Source organism: Trachurus trachurus (genome assembly GCF_905171665.1).
Source record: "Trachurus trachurus genome assembly, chromosome: 6".
Taxonomy (NCBI): Eukaryota; Metazoa; Chordata; class Actinopteri; order Carangiformes; family Carangidae; genus Trachurus; species Trachurus trachurus.
The window spans coordinates 27,710,900-27,732,294 of NC_139897.1; the positions used below are offsets into that span (position 1 = coordinate 27,710,900).

The 21,395-nt window shown below is 41.6% G+C and overlaps 1 protein-coding gene across 1 annotated transcript in view; it reads right to left on the bottom strand.

Annotated features, from left to right (window-relative positions):
• The window catches only part of LOC310987905 (solute carrier family 23 member 2), a gene marked incomplete at both ends in the record, with an annotated part of 58,812 nt that overhangs the window by 17,911 nt on the left and 19,506 nt on the right, over positions 1–21,395 (bottom strand). The window contains 4 exons of the mRNA XM_083974374.1: positions 4,143–4,260; positions 6,655–6,836; positions 9,138–9,321; positions 12,335–12,492. Of these exons, the coding sequence (XP_083830500.1) occupies positions 4,143–4,260; positions 6,655–6,836; positions 9,138–9,321; positions 12,335–12,492 (642 nt within the window). The remainder of the gene's footprint in view (positions 1–4,142; positions 4,261–6,654; positions 6,837–9,137; positions 9,322–12,334; positions 12,493–21,395) is intronic.

Genomic DNA, 21,395 nt, shown 5'->3' on the forward strand with positions numbered 1-21,395 from the left:
ATCCCATGCACCTCCATAGCGTAGCTCTGAGCAGCTCTGCTCCACCGTTCTAAAAATAGCTTGCACCGAAAAATAAAGTTAACAAACCTACAGCTATGACTTTATAGCGATTATATTATTATATATTATATATTATTTTGCCAAAATGTTGAACTATCCCTTTAAATAAATTCATATGAAGCTGATAATGTCTCTGCAGGCTTGTTTGGAGCTGGAGTAGGAGCACGGTCTGATCTCATGACACGTTTCAGTTCTGTACTGTTAAATTTTCGCCTTCATACCGTACACAACAAGCCTGAGGATCGCACCTACAGTTACATAGGAGCACAGAGCTGTGCACAAGAATGCTTTCATCATACGCATGCCTCTGTGAGTGGAATCAAACAGCAGCCCGAGGGCAGCCAAGCAAATCGTGTTCTTTATGTCTTTTTTGTTTGGATGTCATCTTGACACCCTAACCCTACTGGATAGGAATGATTAATCATAAAACTCAAAAAAGAGTCACATTCAACAACAGATCATGCTTTAAGTGCCAAAGTATATGCCATGTGTTGTGTATCCACTAATACTATTGACAATGATTGAATGAATAAGACTTGGCAGCCAAGTGGTTGTGTGTCCTATTGGGTGTTGGCTACACCTCACACAGCAGGTGGGCTCTTTCTCTTTGCTTTCTTGGCTTCATACCTTCATGCTTAAAAAAAAAAAAAGTGTTGCATTTTATACGTTGTACTGTATGACTTCCAAGAGACTGAACCCTGAAGCCAGAGTGACTCAGAGGTCTTCAGTTCCCTGAAGACCCCTCCTGCCTTCAGTTTGATGTTCTTGTCATTCTTTTTAACCTTTATTTATTGAGTCAGCATTTCATTAAAGCGCTGTCTTTCTTCACCATCAGTCATAGTTATAGCTGCGCAAATGCACAAACACAAGCTTCAAAAAGACCCATCGTATTTATTCTGGCTGTTATTGAAGAGACAGGAGAACGGTGTTTATTCATGGAAGGAGGTCAGTCCTGTACCTTTGCGATGTATATTTTGCACCCGTATTGCAAAAATATACAGGTCTCTTGTCTCAGTGTACTAATATAAAAGCCCACGCATGTAAAGCAGCATGTGTCCGTGTGATTGACAGCGACCGGTGGAGCCGCTTGTCAGCTCTCATACTGACAAGGTATGTAACTACGGTTACAAACCAGAACGAAACCCTTAGTTAAACAAAAGGTCTTCAAAACAACAACGTTCCTCCACTCTGATCACCACGGGCGCGCTCCACCTGACAGGAGGGAACCGTAATCACAACACAGTGGTAGCTGAAGGGTTTACAAATGGGGCCCTGTATCGTCTTTAAAATCTTTGGTCCTCAACTATATGCACACACACACATTTCTCTCCTGCTGTTACCCACTGTGGGTCAAACAATCCAATTTCTATGCCACAAAATCACTTTGTGGATCATTGTTCTTCTGTTCGGCCATTTTCTTTATACTTTTGGCACTTAACTAGTCCTTCATACTTTGTGCTATTTCAACAATTCTCACATCAAAATGTTCAGCCTTTTCGGGACAGGTGTGCTATTACTTTTCTCTTTTCAACTATTCATACTTTTTGCAATATTCAACTATTTCTGATTTTTTTTTCCCCATAGAGAATGCATTGGAACAGTCTTGAAACTCTTCAAATCTTCTTACTTCTTTCAGCCTTTAAAGCGTCCACATACTTTCAGCTAGAGACTTCATTCAAATTCTGAGCTGTAGACAAACTTCTAATGTATTCATCCTGTATGTACAACTTTTTCATAGCTTGTACCGTTTTTGAGATAAATCCTTTAAAAGCACATGAGGATTTCTGACAAATTTCACACTTTTCAATGAGTGTGTATGGGGTTGGGTCAGAGTGAGTGACATCATCGTTAGAGTGAGAGGGATCGAAAAAACATTCAGGATTTTTTCTGGATAAATTGCCAGCACGGCCACAAATTAAACTCTAGACACATGATTTCCTCACTGGTTTGTAGCCACACTTGTCGTGTCTCATTTGATGTGTTCAAAACAGCAGACAGACTTACAGAATTGTCTCTATGAGCCTAATTGTGCAGCTAGACCCGCTCCAGTGGCTCATCCACTGCCATTCAGCCCAATGCATTTTTTTTCACAGCAGAGTAGCAGGAGCTCAACTTTTTAATTCGCTGGAATGGGCATTATACTTTGTTTGATTTCATCAAAAAATTGTCACAAGTCACAAAAAGTCCTCTACTTACTTGTTGTGGCTCATTTATACTATTTTCTACTTTTTTTAAGCATCATTGAAAAATCTCACATTCATCAAAGTCTCAACCTCTCTTCTCCACAACTCTGTCTATAGTCCAGTGGTTAAGGTGGCTGCTTGCCAATCCCAAGGTCACTGGTTCGAATCCAAGGGGAGCACTCTTGTTATGTTATGTTGAGTTCTGCTCCCCTCCCCCGCCCTCAATTGGTTACAGGTGTTCGTTAAGAGACTCATTCATTCCTAGTGCCACAGTTTGCAGCACATCATCACATTAGAATCAATGACAACATGCTTATGTGTGTGCTATCTGTGGCGAAGTGGCAGAGTAAGGGTTTATTGATCATGAGGTCATGGGTTCGATTCCTGCCTCATTCATGTTGTACTTTCTGCTAGAGACTTCATTCAATTTCTGATCTATAGACAAACTAATGGCACATTTATACTCTTTAATTTCTTTTTTTTAAGCATCATTGAAAAATCTCAATCTCAAGTCTCAACCTCTCTTCAGAAGTCAGTCAGCCTCTTATACAGGGATTTCTTTTATTCTTCTCTCATTGAATGTAACTATGGTGAAGTGGTTAGATCAGTGGGCTGATGTGCAGAAGGTTGTGGGTTCGACTCCTTCCTTGGACATGTTTCTTATATGCCATTCTGCATGTCTTTGTCAATTTATTCTGCTAATTCAGCATGGTTCAGCAATTGCTTTCAGCATTCACACCATTTCCATTTTTGGAAATGCTTTTTCTAGTTTTTTTTGCAATTCTGATTCATTTTCATAGCAACGGTATAGAAAGAGAGGAGGGGTGGGTAAAAGAGGAGGAATGCCATGCAGCATAAAGGCTTGAGCCCCCGTAGAGTGAGCCACCACGGTGCCCCGGCATTTGCTTTTCTTACAGTTCAAATGCTGTAAATTCTCAAATAGAAGCGTCGGCTTTGATTTGCTGAACTGACCAATATTTAATTTTGAACGAATCTTATGCTCAACAAAGATAGAAACTGATCTATTCTTCTATCTTGTTTAAAGATTAAAAGTAGAAGGAAAGAGAGGAGTTCTCAATGCCAGTCTTGCCGACCCACCCGACCGGACACACCGGGTCGGGCCACAGGCTTCCTTTTTCTTTTTCTTTTTCTGCTTTGTTCAGATTCAGAATTCGAAGTTTTTTATTCATGTACTAAGAAAAATATGATACACAAAGTATACAGTTAACCAGCAGATGTACATGAAAGATAACCCAAAAGATGCAAAAAATGCTTGGGCCGAGAATTAATCGGGTGCGGGCTTCAACACACGCGGGTTGGACAGGGTCTGGTCTCAATTTTCAGGCCTGTTGACAACTCTACCACAAATTAAGCAGCTTAGAAACTGCTAACATGGGAAATCATGGGCTTTGAAAAGGTTTGATACATTCACAAGAACTTGCACATAAAATAGAAATAGACCCGGCATCTATTTGAGACTCGGTTTTTTGAGAATTTATGGTACTCCGTCTTCTTCCACAGTGGAAAATAAGATGAAACCAACATTATCTGTGCTGGTGCTTCAGGAGCAGGTCTAAAAGCTGCCTGGATCGTAAAAATGCAATGGAAATGCATTTCCTCTGGATACAAACCAATTATGTAGCACTTCATAATCACCTTTTTTTTAATGTTATGATTCAGGCCTTGTAAATGTCAGATAGATTTTACATCATAATTTTGCAGTGGAGTGGCAATAAAGCGTGGCTTGATACTGGTTAATGCTCTAGTGTTGAACCAAAAGAGGTTTTAAACAGGTTTTATGGACAAGAAGAAAAATGTATGCATTGTTGTTGTTGTTGTTTTTCATGAAAGAAAACAAGCAGCAGAACGAATCAGGCCCGGAAGGTGTTGGAAACTCACAGAGAAGAGCTTGAAGAGCGGATACTGGAAAACCGTCCACTTCTTGTCCTTGTACGCGATCATGGGGACGTCGACTTTGCTGAGGTACTGGGAGAACAGGAGGATTAGACCGACTGTGCTGTGAAAAAAACACAAGACAGGACCCACAGTGAGTCACCCACAGTGGTTTCCTCTGAAAAGCCACGGCACTCACAGCTATTAGCATAACTGTGCTTAAACATGCAATGCCTCCACACATCACAGTTAGAGATGGGAGGGGGGGGGGGGTCTGACAAAGTGAAACCATGTAATTTTACACAGGAGCCTATAAGATGCTTGTCATCATGAAAGGATTATGGGTTATAAAGCGTGGTGAATGTGGCCATTATTACATACAAAATACGCAGATGTCTGCCTTTGAATGACATTTCGTGCTGCACATGAAATGCTGCATGCTGTGCATGAAAACACTGCACACTGTGCATGAAATACTATTCCAGACTACTCAAGGTTTAAGATGCAGGTCCCGTGGTGCATGTCATTTCAGTGGGAAAGTCTGCAGCCTGCTGAACACAGGTCCAAGTTAGTGGACATATTTTTTTTTAAAAGAAGGTTTATTCTATTTTAGAGGGAAGAATGATCTCTCAGTTTGTGCATAACCAAAAGTCACTCAAATCAGATTTAAACATTTACATCGAAGCTGAAACACTGATTCCAGATTAAACCAATGAGTGCAAAAAGGAGAAAATTCAGTTATATACACCTAGTTTGGACGTTTGGAATGACAAATATGCTCTGGGTTGAAAGACAAAGACACACACAAACTGCCGGTAAGAAATGTTAATTGATTATATATGATGGGAAGCGATGCAGGAGATGTTGATGTGATATCACAGAGAACAGCACATGATTCGATCCGTGAGCTTCATCATCATCCCTTCGCGACTTTCTCAGCTCGAGGTTGTCCGAGCTCCCCTGCTGTGTGGCGAGAGAGTCTGGGGGGGGATTGACTGATTACCATCCATAAAACGGCACCAGGATATGGATGTGCTGAACCTTTTAAAACCCACAAGGATCACTCTGTGTAATGGGTTTAGTCTGCATTATCCTGGAGATGGCAGCGGATAATGAAGACAGGTTTCAAGGGTCTGGACAGGGCAAGGGAGGGAGGGGGGGGGTGGGCAAAGGTACATGAGACGGGGGCTAAAGTGGAGCAGTGAGGTCCATTAGCCGTCGTCATGGAAATTAGGTGGATTTAGATAGTGGACATGAGTGAGACCAAATGAGAGGAAAACAGCAAATAAACAGTGAATGAATGCAGCATAGAAACATGACAATTAGATTTTATTGGAGAGAACAAACTGACTCATTCGTCTGGGAATGTTATTCATTTCCCATGTGTTCCACTGTCTTATCTTACATTACTATATTTGCCATTTCAAAACCTAGCTGCTTTGTCGCTAATTAATTAAGTCTCGTAATTCCATCAGATGTACAGTACTGAACACAGACATGGGATACATTTTTCCCACACTATTTATATCATTGAGCATGAGATGCACCAACACTGACATCAACAATTGGTTGAATGTGTGTTTTTCTCAGAGAGGCCTAAAAACGGATGTCCAGGCTTTTATCACCTCTCAGCCGGATTACTCTAATTCCCTGTATGTATATGGCTCTGGCCCATGTTCAACCTCTTATCAGCTACAAATGGTTCAAAATGGTTCAGTCAGACTTTTAAGGGGTTAGAAAAAGAAAAAAGAATGAAAAAAGACCACACGTATCCTGAAAAATAACCTGGTTTGGCTCCACGATACGTGACTGATTGTCAACTCAAGCCCTAAAACCAAAGGTGACCAGGTTCACCCTCCTGTCCCTCATTCAGTCCAGTCGACTGCTGACTGATGTTGAAGTCTATAAATCACCATGTGCAGACTTTCACTTTAAATGTGTACCAATGTAACAGAGGTCTGCAGGTATAGCCACAGTCACAAGGTACCAGTTAGTTGAGTTGAGTTGAGTTGAGTTGAGTTGAGTTGAGTTGAGTTGAGTTGAGTTGAGTTGAGTTGAGTTGAGTTGAGTTGAGTTGAGTTGAGTTGAGTTGAGATTACTTTATTTAGGAGGAGAAGTGGCGACGTGTGGCGGTTAGCGGTACTGGAGTTAAACTCACTCACCCATAAAAGACGTGCTAAACCATTTGCCAAGTGGTCATTGACCTCTTGGCGAAACGGTTTGATTTCGAGTGGGGCGTACCGGTAAGATAAAACCAGAATAACCTATAAATAAGTGTGTAAATAAGTATAAGTACATTATTAAGATGTTTACGCTTAATGAACTATGCTTTTACAAAAACATTATAAAGAACCCAAAATTTCTTGAGTGAGATACGCGCAATTTCAACAATATTATGCCTCTTGTATGTCATTTTCGCACTATTACTATTAGCTCCATACAACTTCACTGTATTAGATACTGCTTTTTGCCGTACGATAGGCTACGTCACTGTGCTGTCAGACATCACTTCACTTACAGAGCAGCTATGCCCCAGTGGCCTCCGCACTTCTTCCCGGCCTCGATGAACAGCGACAGGCCGATGAGGTTGATGGTGGGAGCGATGGCCAGAGGGCCGATGAATCTGAGCACCAGGCCCACCAGCCCGGAGAAGCCCAGGACGATCTGAAGCAGAGAGGACACCAGGATGGCTCCTTGGATCTGTGGACAAGCAAGACAGGAGGGATATAGTATCAATAAATCAATCAATATTCACATATCTAATAAAATAAGAAGCAAGTATAAAACATTACATTTTACATGTGAAATGGGACACCCTATGAAGCTATAGAGCTTTTGAGTGGGGCCCAAGCGCACATCATCACATGCAACAAACAACAAAAGGAGAAAGAAAGGGAGAAAAAATATGTAATATATAAACATGAAAATAACACTAACAATAATAATGATAATTCCCCAACCCGAAAAACCAACCTAAGCACAACTCCCAGTCCCAACAAGGTCCAAATGGTCCAGTCAAAGTCAGAAAATCAAAATGACATAGGCAGAGAGAATGATTACAGCATGGATTCATATTTGAGCATATTCCAACCGCAGTTGCCTCCTAAATCTCTTTTTAAAAACATGTACAGTACCTTTCAGCACATACTGTAGGTTTTCCCCTTCCTGGTGGTTTTACAGAATATAGACTCATATCACAGTTGCGGCTGTAAGTGGCATAAATCCACATTTTCAGCCACGGCCTCGGACCTTCTGACCTCCCCACCCAGTGTGACTTTATATGGCTGTCTGAGATGTGTACGTGTTGAGTGATAACACAGAAAAAAATAGAACAAACAAAAGCAAAAGAAACTCCAACTTGAGTGCGACCTGAACAGGTAGCTTCATAAATCCACTGCTAAAGATGTTTTTATAACTCTCAGCCTGCTGCTGCTTTCTCCTGCTACCGTGCTGTTTAAACTGCCGGACATGTGAAAGTAGTAAAACACATCCCATCGCAGAAAAATCTGTATAGCACGTCACAAATCTTCCACACTGAAGGCTATGCAAAGGTGTGGTTGCTGTATGATCAGTCCCTTCTGAAACACGCAGTACATCTGTGAAAAGATCATCGTGGGCAAGACCATTTATTTAAACTTCAAATAGGTCTGTGCTCACCTTGTCAATGTGTATCTCTGCCTGTGTGTGTGTGTGTGCGTGTTTCTGATTATGTGTGTTTCCGCATGATGGCAAAATGTGATCTGGAGATAGATTTAGCAGGGACTACCAGGGAGGAGATAGGAGTGATATTGGTACTGAGTGATACCGAGCGCTTTGGCAGACGCTTTTGACACGTGTCTGCAGGGCGGTGTTGTGAAAACTCACAGGTGTGTTGATGATATCACAGCAGTTGCGTGCAGTCAGGACAAACAAGGCAATCAGTGTTTGACCAGTTGAAGTTTAAAGATAAAATAAAAAAGAAACACAAATCTGATCTGATTGGATATCTGATTTTAAACTGCTGTCTGTCTCGTTAGGGAGCTGATATTTCATGCACAGACTTGCTTGGAAACCGCATTTATAAGGGGTCAACTGATTATCGGCCGATATTCAGCATTTTTTTTTTCAATGAATGGCATCGGCCAATTTTTTTCACCGATAACCAATAAAATAAATTTATTTTAAAACACGCTCCTTTGGCTCTGATGCTCTGAAGTCACCACTCTTGGCTGTGTAACCATGTCCCACCCAGTGAACCAAGGTTTGTGTTGGAGTTTTGTTATTCTACAAAAATGTAAAGTCTTGGTTTTACCACAGATATTTATAGTGTACATAAAAGCAAATAAGCAGTTTACTGTATTCATTCTAATCCCAGGTGTGTTATTCTAACTTTTTACACCAACATTTGCATTTTTTACTGCAAATGAATATCAGTTCGAAATATCGGTCATCAGTGTTCCTTGGTTACTAATAATTGGAATTGGTTGATCATTTTTCTTAACCTACTTCAACAACGGCCCTTTCTTAGTTGGTGGTACGTTAGTTCGGTGATCGAAAACAAAGCAAACGCAAGTAAACAAGCAAATCAATAATTTGTGGCCACAGTAGTGAACATGTTTGACACCCAGCCTTTAACAGCTTCTTTTTGGGTCAGGGTTAGATCTTCAGCTCTGCACGCCACTGTATTAAAGTGAAAGTTTACTGGTTAGGGTTAGCAGGTTAACAGTGACAGTGGCCACATTGTTTGACCTAAATGTTTCTGCTTCAGCATAGAATTTCCTTTAATGTATGCAAAATCTAGTTTTCTGTCATTTTTCCGTCATGTTTTGTTTTACCTGTTTTTCATTTTTATTTCAACATAAAATATTAAAAGATACTGTGTGCATTTGCAATAAAACATGGATCTCAACCTGTATTTTTGATAAGAGCGCACAGAGTGAAGACTGTAGCCTACATTTTGTGCAGTCTCTATGGATGCAGTTTTTTACATAAGGTATTGTGAAGCGTGAATACTCTTCATACCTCACGCATGCGTGACATCCAGACTTCATCCGAGTCCTCCATCTGCAGCGGGCTGGTTCCGTTGTGCAGCTGCATGGATAGGACCGTGGGTGCTTTCGGAGCCGGACACTGCCACTTGGGCAGAGCGAGAATGGCCAGAGTCGGCGTGATGAAGCTGAACGTCCCACCCTGGAGGATCGGTAACCTACAAGTCAATAAGCCAGAGGGGTTTAAAGGTCAGAGGTCACGGAGTAGGTTAATGGTATCAGGTCTATGAAAAACAGGATGACCTGAATCTGCTCAAAGCAAACCTGGTAGAAGAGCTGAGAATTTTAATGTGTTTAATGAATGTGTTGCGCGCAGGACAAAAACTTGTCTCAGCATATGCAAGTGGTCATCAGAGGTGTGTTGATCTATACTTATGTTCAGCAGCAGCCCTGTAGATCAACACAGTGGTTTAATAGTACTCCTTAAAGGGATATTTCAACATTTTGGGAAATATTCCCTATAGTCATAGCAGTAGGTTTGTTACCTTTAATTGTCAGTGCTAGCTGTTTTTCGATTGGCGGGGCAGAGAAACAAGCTGCTCAGCTAACGCTACAGAGGCATAAGGTATTTCTTGGTTTCCCTCATCAAACTCATAAAATACACAATCCAACAACTCCAAAACGCTCTGGTGGACAAGTTGTGACCTGCACATTCATCACACTATGTGATGATATGGAACGTTATGAGACAAAGTTGTTTTCGAGGCAAATTCGTAGCCGGAACTACATCCCAGACACGGCTGCTCGGCAGAGTTAGGCTACTTCAAAATCGCATGTAGTTCCGAGTATTTGCTTTGTGTGTCATAACGTCACATAATTATACGTTATTATCTCATAGTGTGGTGAATGTGCAGGTCATAACTTGTCCACAAGAGTGTTTTGGAGTTGTTGGATTGTGTATTTGATGAGTTTGATGGGGGAAACCAGGAAATACCATATGCCTCTGTAGCATCCGCCAATCGAAAAACAGCTTGCACCGACAATTAAAGATAACAAACCTACCCCTACTGTAAGACTATAGGGAATATGGCAATGGGCGAATTTGCCAAAATGTTAAAATATTCCTTTAAACCTACTGTGTGACCATAAAAAAATGGTGAAGGAAAAGCTAGATAGACAGATAGATACCATGGAAACCGCCATAAAAATCTCACTACGGAATCAGCAAACAAAGTCATTTTAATGGCGTTGTTTTGGTAGTAGACACAATAAGCATTTCACCTGAAAGGAACCTTTCTTTACCTCCAAAAACTATTTTCCACAGTCCATGGTAAATAGTCCTCTGCCTCATCTTTATCTAATGTCGCCATCGTTATTGTAGGACACTGCCAAGTATCAAACGGAGCTGCTAAAACATGTAGTTAACACAACATGGCTGACGGCAGAGTCGTCTGTGACTGGTGATGAACACATGGTGGTGTATAAAAAAATTCTAAATAAAAGTAAGTGCATTCTGTTGCCTTAAGGAGTAAAAAGTACGATATATTTAGTTTTCTAAAAGAAATATTACTCAACCTCATCATCACTTGAGCATCATGCAGCATCAACATGACCTCTGGCTTCTTAAAATCTGTACATTTCCAACTGGAACTTGAGGACAAGTTGAGACGCATTAACAGAAACATGTTTTCATATTGGCTTGTGCATGTTTGTACAGTATAGTTTTCTTTGCTTTTCTCTGTGCACTGTTGTCTGAGTGCCTTTGTGCCTTTTCATCCTCATATCGTCTTGTTTCACAAACCACTTCTGATCTGAAAAGGTGCAATAAAAATAAAGAAGAACTCACTTATTATTCAGTGTCAGAGTTGATCCCATTTTTGTCCCTTTAAGCTTTTGCCAAACTGTGTAGGCGGCAAACTCAAACATAAGCTTTAGCTATTTGCGCAGGCTTACAAGTTACGGGGGCGGCACAAGGTACGTGTGTGGAGCTCTGTACTGTATTGTACTGCACTGTACTGTATGTGTGGGAGGCAGCTGCAGAACAGAGACGGATACAAGAGCTTCACATGGATTTTCCTATCAAAGGGCCAAACAGCTCCCACGATTGTTGTAAAAAGAGGAAAACCACAAATTAAGCTGCCTAAGCTTTGGAGAGCATGAAGCTTTAAGTGTTTCACAACTTCTGCCCATGGTGTCTCGTTTCCAGCGTCAGCGTCACACAGAGAAGGACGGAGAAACTCACTCTGAGCCGAACCACGACTTCAGGTGGTTGTGAAGGTGCCTCAGTGCTGCTTTGTGTGAACTTTATGAAAGGACTTTTACAAAGAGGCAGTGTGTGTGTGTGTGTGTGTGTGTGTGTGTGTGTGTGTGTGTGTGTGTGTGTGTGTGTGTGTGTGTGTGTGTGTGTGTGTGTGTGTGTGTGTGTGTGTGTGTGTGTGTGTGTGTGTGTGCGTGTCTGTGTGTGCGTGTCTGTGTGTGTGCATTGTTGGACTCATGTAGTCAGGGAACATGTGGTGGTTTCTGCTATCTTGTGAACATTCTTCACCAGGGCAGTTCCTCAGTTTGTACCTGCTGTAAATCTTGAACCTAGCCGACAGCACTTAAAGTGTGAACACACACACACACACACACACACCCAAGCACACACAAGCACACACACACAAATGAATACCATCCCACGGAGTTAGAGAAGCGAAAGCTGTCAAATCTTGTGTGTGTGGGAGAAACAGAGTGTGGAAACCCAGTGTGATCTATTTTAATGATCCAAAGTGCACGGTCACGAATGTGTGGTGCAAGTACATTGAGGGTGTGTTTGTGTCTTTTTTTTTTGCTATTTTAATGGCGGAGAAAAACTGTTCAAAGAGGTTCCACTACATTTCGTCATTATCCCTGGTAGTGTTTTATGTGCAACATCCAATAAAACAATCATACAAGTCAGGTGTGATCACCTTGACATATTGGTATTGTAATGATTCTATTAAGGTACTCGCACGTCTTGACACAGATCACCGATGAATTAATGGCACATGTCATGATTGAAAATATAAGATGATATATGCTGGGAGGTGTCAGTAAATCTTGAGTTCGTTGTGAAACCCTGGTGGGATATTTAGGAGATAAGTGGAAACGCTGTGAAGGATTTACCAGGTAATAACAAAGAAGCTCTTCTGCAGAGTCTCGTGCAGGAGATATCTCTATGAAGCCAGCATGTGAGACGGTGAGGGAATGTACCTGGTGCCGATGGCCGTCTGCAGCAGCGTGCATAACCCCGACACAAAGAAGATGGTGGAGATGAGCTGGCTCTTGGCTGCGTTGTTGTCCTTGATGCAGAGCGGCTCGGCCAGGATGAGCGGGATCGCAATGATGCCACCGAAAGCAAGGATGTAATGCTGCAAAAGAGAGGGAAGACATTTGAGGATGTGAAAGCATGTTTTACCTTTAATAAAAATATATAATAAAGGAATTTAACTCTAAGAAAATCTTCTTCAAGTTACCCAGAATCAAACATTATAATAATCCCAGATTTTCCTTATTTAAATCGGTTACATGCTGTCAATTCCGGGGTCATTCCTATCTTCCCACAACCCTATGTTCCCACATTTCTAACATTTTTTTTCACTGAAAATTAGGCCTTATATTCCCACATATCTAACATCTTTTTTTTCACTGAAAATTAGGCCCTGTGTTCCCACAGCCCTATGTTCCCACAGGGGGGCAACCGCCATTCCGGCGCACCAGTCTGACATAGGCCCATAGGCGCCGATCCCGTGGGTGCTCCGGTACTCGAGCACCCACTGGCAACGCTAAGCACCCACTGGCCAATCGGGATGGCAGATCAAAAAAATAAAATAAAAAGAGTGAATAAATGAAACTTAAACTGTATCTTTAAAATGAACTGCATTTACTTAAATCGTATTATCCAATCAAAATCATTACAGCTCTGTGCGTGCACAGTTAGCGTAGTCACGTAACCAATTGGATGATCGGATTTGGCTGTGGAGCTTCTTCTCTGGAGGAGGGTCTGGCGAGCGAGACAAGCTACGGCTAAACAAGAGGCCGTCACGTAGGCTACACACACACAGCAAAAATGTGAAGGTTGGCTGCGTATCGGCGGTTAAAAATGGACAAGTTTGTAATAAGAAAACTAAGTGGAACTGCGTCTACAACCACCAATGCTCCCAGCAGCAGCAGCACCAGCAGCGGTGGCGGCGGCAGCAGCAGTGACAGGGACAGCATACGGCTGTGGGAACATAGGCGGAAACTAAAGGACCCAACTGAGGGAAACTAAAGGACCCAACTGAAGGAAACTAAAGGACCCAACTGAAGGAAACTAAAGGAACCAACTGAAGGAAACTAAAGGACCCAACTGAAGGAAACTGAAGGACCCAACTGAAGGAAACTAAAGGACCCAACTGAGGGAAACTAAAGGACCCAACTGAAGGAAACTAAAGGACCCAACTGAAGGAAACTAAAGGACCCGACTGAAGGAAACTAAAGGACCCGACTGAAGGAAACTAAAGGACCCGACTGAAGGAAACTAAAGGAACCAACTGAAGGAAACTGAAGGACCCAACTGAAGGAAACTAAAGGACCCGACTGAAGGAAACTAAAGGAACCGACTGAAGGAAACTAAAGGACCCGACTGAAGGAAACTAAAGGACCCGACTGAAGGAAACTAAAGGACCCGACTGAAGGAAACTAAAGGACCCGACTGAAGGAAACTAAAGGACCCGACTGAAGGAAACTAAAGGACCCGACTGAAGGAAGCTAAAGGACCCGACTGAAGGAAACTAAAGGACCCGACTGAAGGAAGCTAAAGGACCCGACTGAAGGAACAGGATGTGGTTCAGCTGATCCAAGATGGACTTCCTGGCCACCTGGGAACCACACACACATCAGACCAGAACCAGAAGCAGAACCAGAACCAGAATCTGAATCAGAACCAGAACCGGAATCCGGAACCAGAACCAGAAGCAGCTACATAAAGCACTTTGCTGGATGCAGAGTTTGTCCCGGTCCAATATGTTTCTGGTTCTGGTCCTGGTGCGTCTCCAACACTGTGAAGTCTGAACTCTGAGTTAGATTCAGAGTTCTGGTATTAGTTCTGGACTGTGGTCCAGGTCCTGACCTAGTGCCTTATTAGTGCTGGATCCTGACGGAACAAGATCCGGCACCTCGCGGGTCAGGACCGGTACCAGGTTGATTGGATCCTGATCCTCGATCACCTGTCAATCAGAATTTGTAAATAAACTGTGTGTAATGGGTCTGAGTTTTATTTCTCTAGTCAACCGAAGTCGACCGTTTGCTACTTTGGATGCATTTTAATCTGAGAAAGAGAAAAGAGGAGGGAAAAGGAAATAACTGATTGACAGATGTCGATCATCAGGTTACACGATGATGCCACCAGTGAAGTTTGGCCACGAATAAAGAGGACAGCAGAAAGAAAGGAAACTAAAGGACCCAATGGACCCATCATTCCGACATCCCACCATTCCGACATACCACCACTCCGACATCCCACCATTTAGACATATCACCATTCTGACATACCGCTATTCCGACATGCAAACGTCCCACAGACAAAGCTTTCAATATAAGGAAATGTGCGTTACTCAACAGGTGACTCCCTTCTTTAAGACATGCTGATAGAGGAATACCCACATGCAGGCGCGGATTAATGCACAGGCTGACCTAGGCTGCAGCCTAGGGGCCCCGCGTGTGGAAGGGCCCCGGGATTGGTCAGATTATGTGGTCACGGAGCCGCAATGTTAGAGAAAAAACAGCGGAGGCCCGACAGCAGAGCGCAAGGTGGGAGAAAGAAAAAAGAGAGACCAACAGCCTATAAACTGAGATCCATGGGCCAAAACAACTCAATCACCTCTCTGATGGCCACTGAGAGTGAGTTACATCATCATAGCCGAAGTTACACGATTATACGGGGCGATCGTTCATTTGTAGAAGGATATTGTTGTTGTTGTTGTTGTTGTAAAGAGCTGGGGTTTTTTTTTTCAATTGCCCGTTCATTCGGCAGGGCGGGGGGCAGAAACACGGTGCACCTCAGTGTTATGATGTGAAGGATGTGTTTTTGCTCCTCATGTTCCCAGAGAACTTGTTCTACCTTTGTTGTAGCGCTGCTCCCGCTGTCGTCCTTTTTTTTTCCAGCTGCCGTCCTTACTCGCGCTAATGTTTAAATCCCACCGTCACATGTTTTTTTTTGTAACCCTTTATGAACAACCGTATAGGCCTGCTGTCTCTAAACAATAGAGAAGAGAAATGTGCAAGAATATAAAGTCTCCAGAGAAACTTATCCCAATCAAATCCGTTTGCAGTGCCTTCTTGTTCTGTAGTCCAGCTATTAGGCTATTGGTTCAGTTATTCACACACGCGTCCTTCATACAGGGCCGGCCCTAGGATTTTGGGGGCCCTAAACATGATCTTGTTTGTGGCCCCCAAAACACTCCAAGTGCAAACACCAAATCACACACACTGCTTACAACTGAATGAACAGACACACACAGACATGTTAATGTCTGAGACCAATTTCTTGACTTTTACTTATTTTCTTAAATTCATCTTTTTAACCCTCTAGGCCCCAGAGTTTATTTAGGAAAATATTAAGTTTGGATATCAAGATTTCACAAGGCTGTAGATTGCAAGTGGTGAGGGATAAATCTATGGTGTAAATGAGAAAAATATTCATAATGACCTAAAGTTTGTGATGGCTAGGAGTACATTTACTCATCTATTTTTTATTTATTTATTTATTTGTATTTATTTTATTTAAGGACAATGGACAAGGACAATGCACATTAATGAACATAATAAAATGTAAAGGTGCCAGTGTTAGCCAACGGCTAGTTTCCGACTGTAGTCCTCCTGGCAAGGTGTTAAAAGCCATTCTAATTTGCATATTGTGACATCACCAGGTAGCAGCCACATTGGATTACGTGACTTTCAGTAAAACTGAATTTGAAACATAGCCTATTTACACAGAAAAAATATTTCTTTCTGTACATTTACAGTCTTCCACACGGACACACACAGACACACAGTGTTTCTCAACACCTGAAGATCCCTTCCTGTTCAGCTTCGAGCTGCGGGAGCCCCTGAAAGAGGAGCGGCTGCGCTCCAGTCAAACTCTTTTTTTCTCAGATATTTTGCTTAAAAACATACCCACAAATGACGTCAGGATTGAAACTGAGTGTGTTCACCAACTAATGGTACCAAGCAGTAACAATATAGGGCAGTAGATTTAAAGATATGGGCTGTTTTAACCAGGAATGCTGCCTGTCGCAATAATGCGACTTTGGCGCAAGTACCATAGCCTTCTAGGTTAAGGTATTTGCAGATGTATTTGTATGGATTTATACAACTTTATTAGCTTTATTGGCCTTTATTAGCTTTATATGCCGCTGCTGCTGCATAAGGGGGCCCCACAGAAAGAATAGCCTAGGGGCCCATGACTACCTTAATCCGCCTCTGCCCACATGGTTGTGTGTAATTACACAGCAGAGCGCAGACAGGGACTAGTCTGCCTGTCTAGCCTCTACCTGGTCTTTTTACTAAACTTAACCAACTCCTTTCTTCATTGCCTAAGCCCAACCAGTGCAAAATCTTTTGTGGAAAAAATACGCTATTAAAGGAATTGTTGGAAAGGCAGGATATTTAAAAAAAGAAAGCAATACCGTCATTCCGACCATAGGAGGCAAAAATTGTTGGAATGAGCGGCCCTATCCCGCGTGTCATCCCCCCCTCTCTGCCTCCCATTTCCTGTCTCTCTCTCTTCTGTCCTGTCCATTAAAGGTCAAAAAGCCCCAAATATATATGTGTATATATAAAAAAGAAAATTAAGTGTTGCCATTCAGACAATTAGAGGCCTATTTCGAACTGGTGGGATGTCGGAATGGCGGTTGCCCCCGATTTAAATCATCAGAAACTCCTTTTGAAGTCCAAATACCAACTTGCGGAGTTGGATGAACTTCAGTAACCCCCTGAGCTCACAATCCAATATGGCTGCTCTGCACCAACAGAAAATAAAAGCTGCACATGACACTGTTTATTAGCCACTTAGTCTTGTTTCTGTGTCATTAAATTAGTTATAGTTGCTTTCACATGCAAACTGTCACATTGTTATCAGCTGGTATTAGCTAACAATGCTAACAACAGCTCAGCAGCAGTGGCCTGGGCAGCTGTGATAACACCTGGATCATGACAGATCACATCACTTAAGACATTTAATGCTGCAATCTGAACAGTGATACAGTCTTTGTTGATGTAAATCTGGGCTCACAGCGGCTTATCCACGCAGCAATACGTCTTTCCAATGAGCAAACAGGTCGTTCGTCATTGCCTCATGATTCAACATTGATCGTCAGTGCCCCTGTAAACCGTTCAGAGTGACATCACGGAAATATTTCCACCGATGTTTTACCTCTACGGCTAAGCCTTTGTTTGGTTTTAAAAGAGCAAAAACTAATCTTTACCTGTCATGGTGTAAATTCCTGGAACAGTCTGGACAAAGCTAAATTCGTAAGCCTCGTAAAGTAGTGTTTATTTATTCTTGGACTGGATTGCATCACGTTGGATGGCGTATGGCGTACACTCCCCGAGTGACGGTAAGTGCATAAAGCATAAATCTTTTGCTTAGTTTTTACGACAAGTCCCGCGTGTTGGCCGGCTGAGGTGACCTTCTGTCACAGGTATCCATCACTTCTATGGCCCCGTTTAACAAGCACAGGCTGCACAAAACACAGCATGAACAACACTTTGTCACTGCTGCATACATTTGAGAATATGCACGATATCATTATGTATCTGGCGTCTCTGACTATGCGCCGTATTTTCTTTCAATGAAGCATCAGATTTTATTGTGCCTGCAGTGCTGTGAGTCTAAACATAAAATAAAACTTTATAATGCTGCAGTGACCACATGTGGATTTTATGCTGCAATGTTTAAACACTGAAACAAGCATCAATAAAACTAACTTTATTGATTTGTATCAGAATCAACTCTTTTGCAATTTGAAAAAAATATGGAAATGAACCACATATCCCTCATCATGTTAATGGAAAACGCAATTACATTTTCTGTTCTTCTAAAAAATAAGCTTAAGTGTTGTTTTTGCAGCAGGTTATTGTGTCACATTTTGTTGCTAGGTGACACCTAGTGGCCGTAGTTATTATGACAGAGGGCACAGGCAGAAGTGAAGCGACAAAGTCCACATTTGAAGGAGGTTGTGATGGAGGGACAGTTTAATAATATTCAGGACTTTGACACAGAAGAATGGAGTTCGATCCCAATTAGAAAACTTGCTTGTTTAGGAGCCTTGAACATGGTTAACAACGTCTTTTTTGAAAATAACCATAGCTTTTTTAAAAATTATTATCTGAAATTTAATTAAATTGTTTTAGTGCCTAAACCTATTTAAACCCTGGGCCTTACTATAGTAACCACCAGTCTGGGTGTGGATTATGGTAAAGTCCAGTTCATGTGTACTTCAGGTGCATTTTGCATGTAAGAAAAACTTGACTTATATGGTAACAACTTTGATGGCTCTTTATGGTTGCTGAAGGACTTTTTGTGTTTTAGTTGTCAGGAGTTGTTAGGAGTCAGGGTTCAGCTACGAGGATTAACTGTCCAGTACACTCTACCCCTGTGATGCATGTGTGTTGAGTGTGTGGTGGTGGTGGTGGTAATGGGGATAACCACTGATCCAAAAGAATTTGGACAAAGAAGGAAAAAAAAAATCAGAGACAGATTGCTGATGATTTACTGGAGTATTTTTTTTTTTTTTTTTTTTTTTTAAACCTACAGCTCCCATAAGTCAGAGGAGATGCTGAAGGTCAATTTCATGACAAGAGGAAACTTATGAGATTCCTTCAGGAAAAAAAGGCTGCTTATGAGGTTTTGTGTGCAAATGAAATTCATATTCATCTCATATTGACAGAAGCAAACGAGGAGGAGACCTTAGGTTGGTCTCTTATATCCTCTCTTAATCTGCCTTTTTATCGCCTCTAAAATTGTACCGCGTTTCCATTGATGCTCTGCCATCTGGTCAACGTGGAAATCTCATAAATCAGCTGCATCTGATTCAAAAGTCTGTGATGGGAGTGATAACCAGCACCAGAAGGGGAGAACACATGACACCTGTTTTTAAGTCCTTTCATTTTGTGCCTGTCAGTTTCCATATTGATTTAACAGTCATTCACGTATTTGTCTTTAAAGGCCCTCATGACCATGCACTGGTATGAACATCATTGCAGCCTTACAGTGTATAAATCAGTGTGGCCACTTCCTTATGAGTGTGTAAGCTGCAGGGCTAAAACATTTGGTGAGCTTTTATTGCTCCAAGCTGCTAGATCTGTTTATCTGTGGACCAGACATCACCTGGATGTTTTTAACTCTTTAAAGGTTCTGTAAATGGCACTTAAAACAGTAATAACAACCAATATAGCGAACCCACTCCTTTAGTCCGGATGCACATGTGAGGCATCGCCTGCATCCAACATGCAGGTGAAAGTGACTTTCCAGAATTATTTCTGCTGAACCCCCACCCCCCAGGTGTTCAGTCGATGGCTGAATTTTTTTCCCAGCCCAACCGCGAAACTGCAATAAATAAATCGATTTACTGCTGTTCTTTTGTATTGAAGCAACAGCAGGTTTAGTGAATAACTCAGAAAAGAAAAATGACAGACAGTGAAAGACGGATCTTTTTTAAAGAGGGTCTTTAAGGGAAATGAACAAATACCACGACAAGCCCCAAAGGCTGCAAAGGATTGATTCCTCAAGCAAGGATCAGCTGTGCAGCCAAAGCCACATGCTTGTTTTTTTACCCCTCTGCCAAAGAGCTCTTGAAAAAAGTTGATCTACTCACGTACATATCACAGAAAATAGGGATTGAAAATGTTAAATTTACAGCTCTCTGGGCAGCTCCAGCACAAGCTCTGTTACTACACCCTCTGAAGCACCATTACCACAATAGCAGTTTTGTGTTTTAAGACCGATCAAAGTTTTCTTGTTGCCGTCTTAAATGTGTGGGTGTGGGTCTGAAACCATTGAGCTAATCTCCTTTTTTATGTCTTTACTTTTTTTAACTGGGACTAGTGTAATTTACAGTAAGTCTGCGGCACCATCACTGAGATAATGAAAGTTGGTATAGGATCCAATAAAACAGTGCTTTAAAATTGTGAAAAAGTGCTGCACCTGTTAATAAGTTACAGCACCCCAGCACGCCCATGATGTGCTCTTTAGTGTGAGTTAAATATTGATGGTAATCTTAAATTACATTCAGGGAGGAGGGTGCTTTTCTTCTGGAATGAACAAAACAAAAAAATACTTTTACTTTTAAATTCCTTAAAAAGTACAAAAAATATTTGTCCATCAAAAGAACAAACACCTTTGTTTATGTTGAGCAGCAGCTCCAGCTCAAATGATGAAGTAGGTTTGATGTTTCAGAAATGCCACTGGCTCGGTTCCCAGTCTAGTGTTTTCTTAGTGATTAGGAAAGGTATTAACTCACCTGACAATAACAGACTGTTGTTTAAAATGCAATATTGAATATAAATCGCAGTGAAGAGCCCTTTACCCCAAAGTAGCCGAAGTTGATTCAATAATATTGCACTGCCAGTCTGCCACAACAGTTTGCGATTAGATTAACCAGTTTTTGACAGATAGTGGATGAATACACAAAAGATCTCTTTCCTGTGTGTTGCTTGGGTAACCCTTTAATTTACAGGCCGCTAATTGCGTAATAACTACGTGATAATGTCAAGAAATAGCGTACAAGTAACGGTCAATTTCATGGTAATGCTTTTCATGCTTTGAATTTTTTGGGAAAGGCCAGAATTTTTCTCCAATCAATCAATCCAATCAATCTTTGTTTCATGGCTATATTTCTCAACATTACTATGAAATTGACCGTTATTTCTAGGCTATTTCTAGACATTACCCAATTACTAGTTATTTCTAGGCTATTTCTAGACATTACCCAATTACTAGTTTTTTTGTAGGCTATTTCTTGACATTATCACGTAATTAGCAGCCTGTAAATGAAAGGGGTTACTGTTACTTGCGTGTGTAAAACCATGTGACTATAAACACGTGGCTGTGTAATTGTGACATGGTGACAATTAGTGCAGCTTTTCAGCCTGTTTTAGCGAGTTAATTTTGTTTTGGTTTTACAGTACATTTACTGTTTGGTTCAAAACAGAGAAAAAAGGTGTGTAATTGTTGGAATAACATTCATCAGGTCGAGGTAAGTTCATGCAAAACAGCTGATATGCGTTATTATCT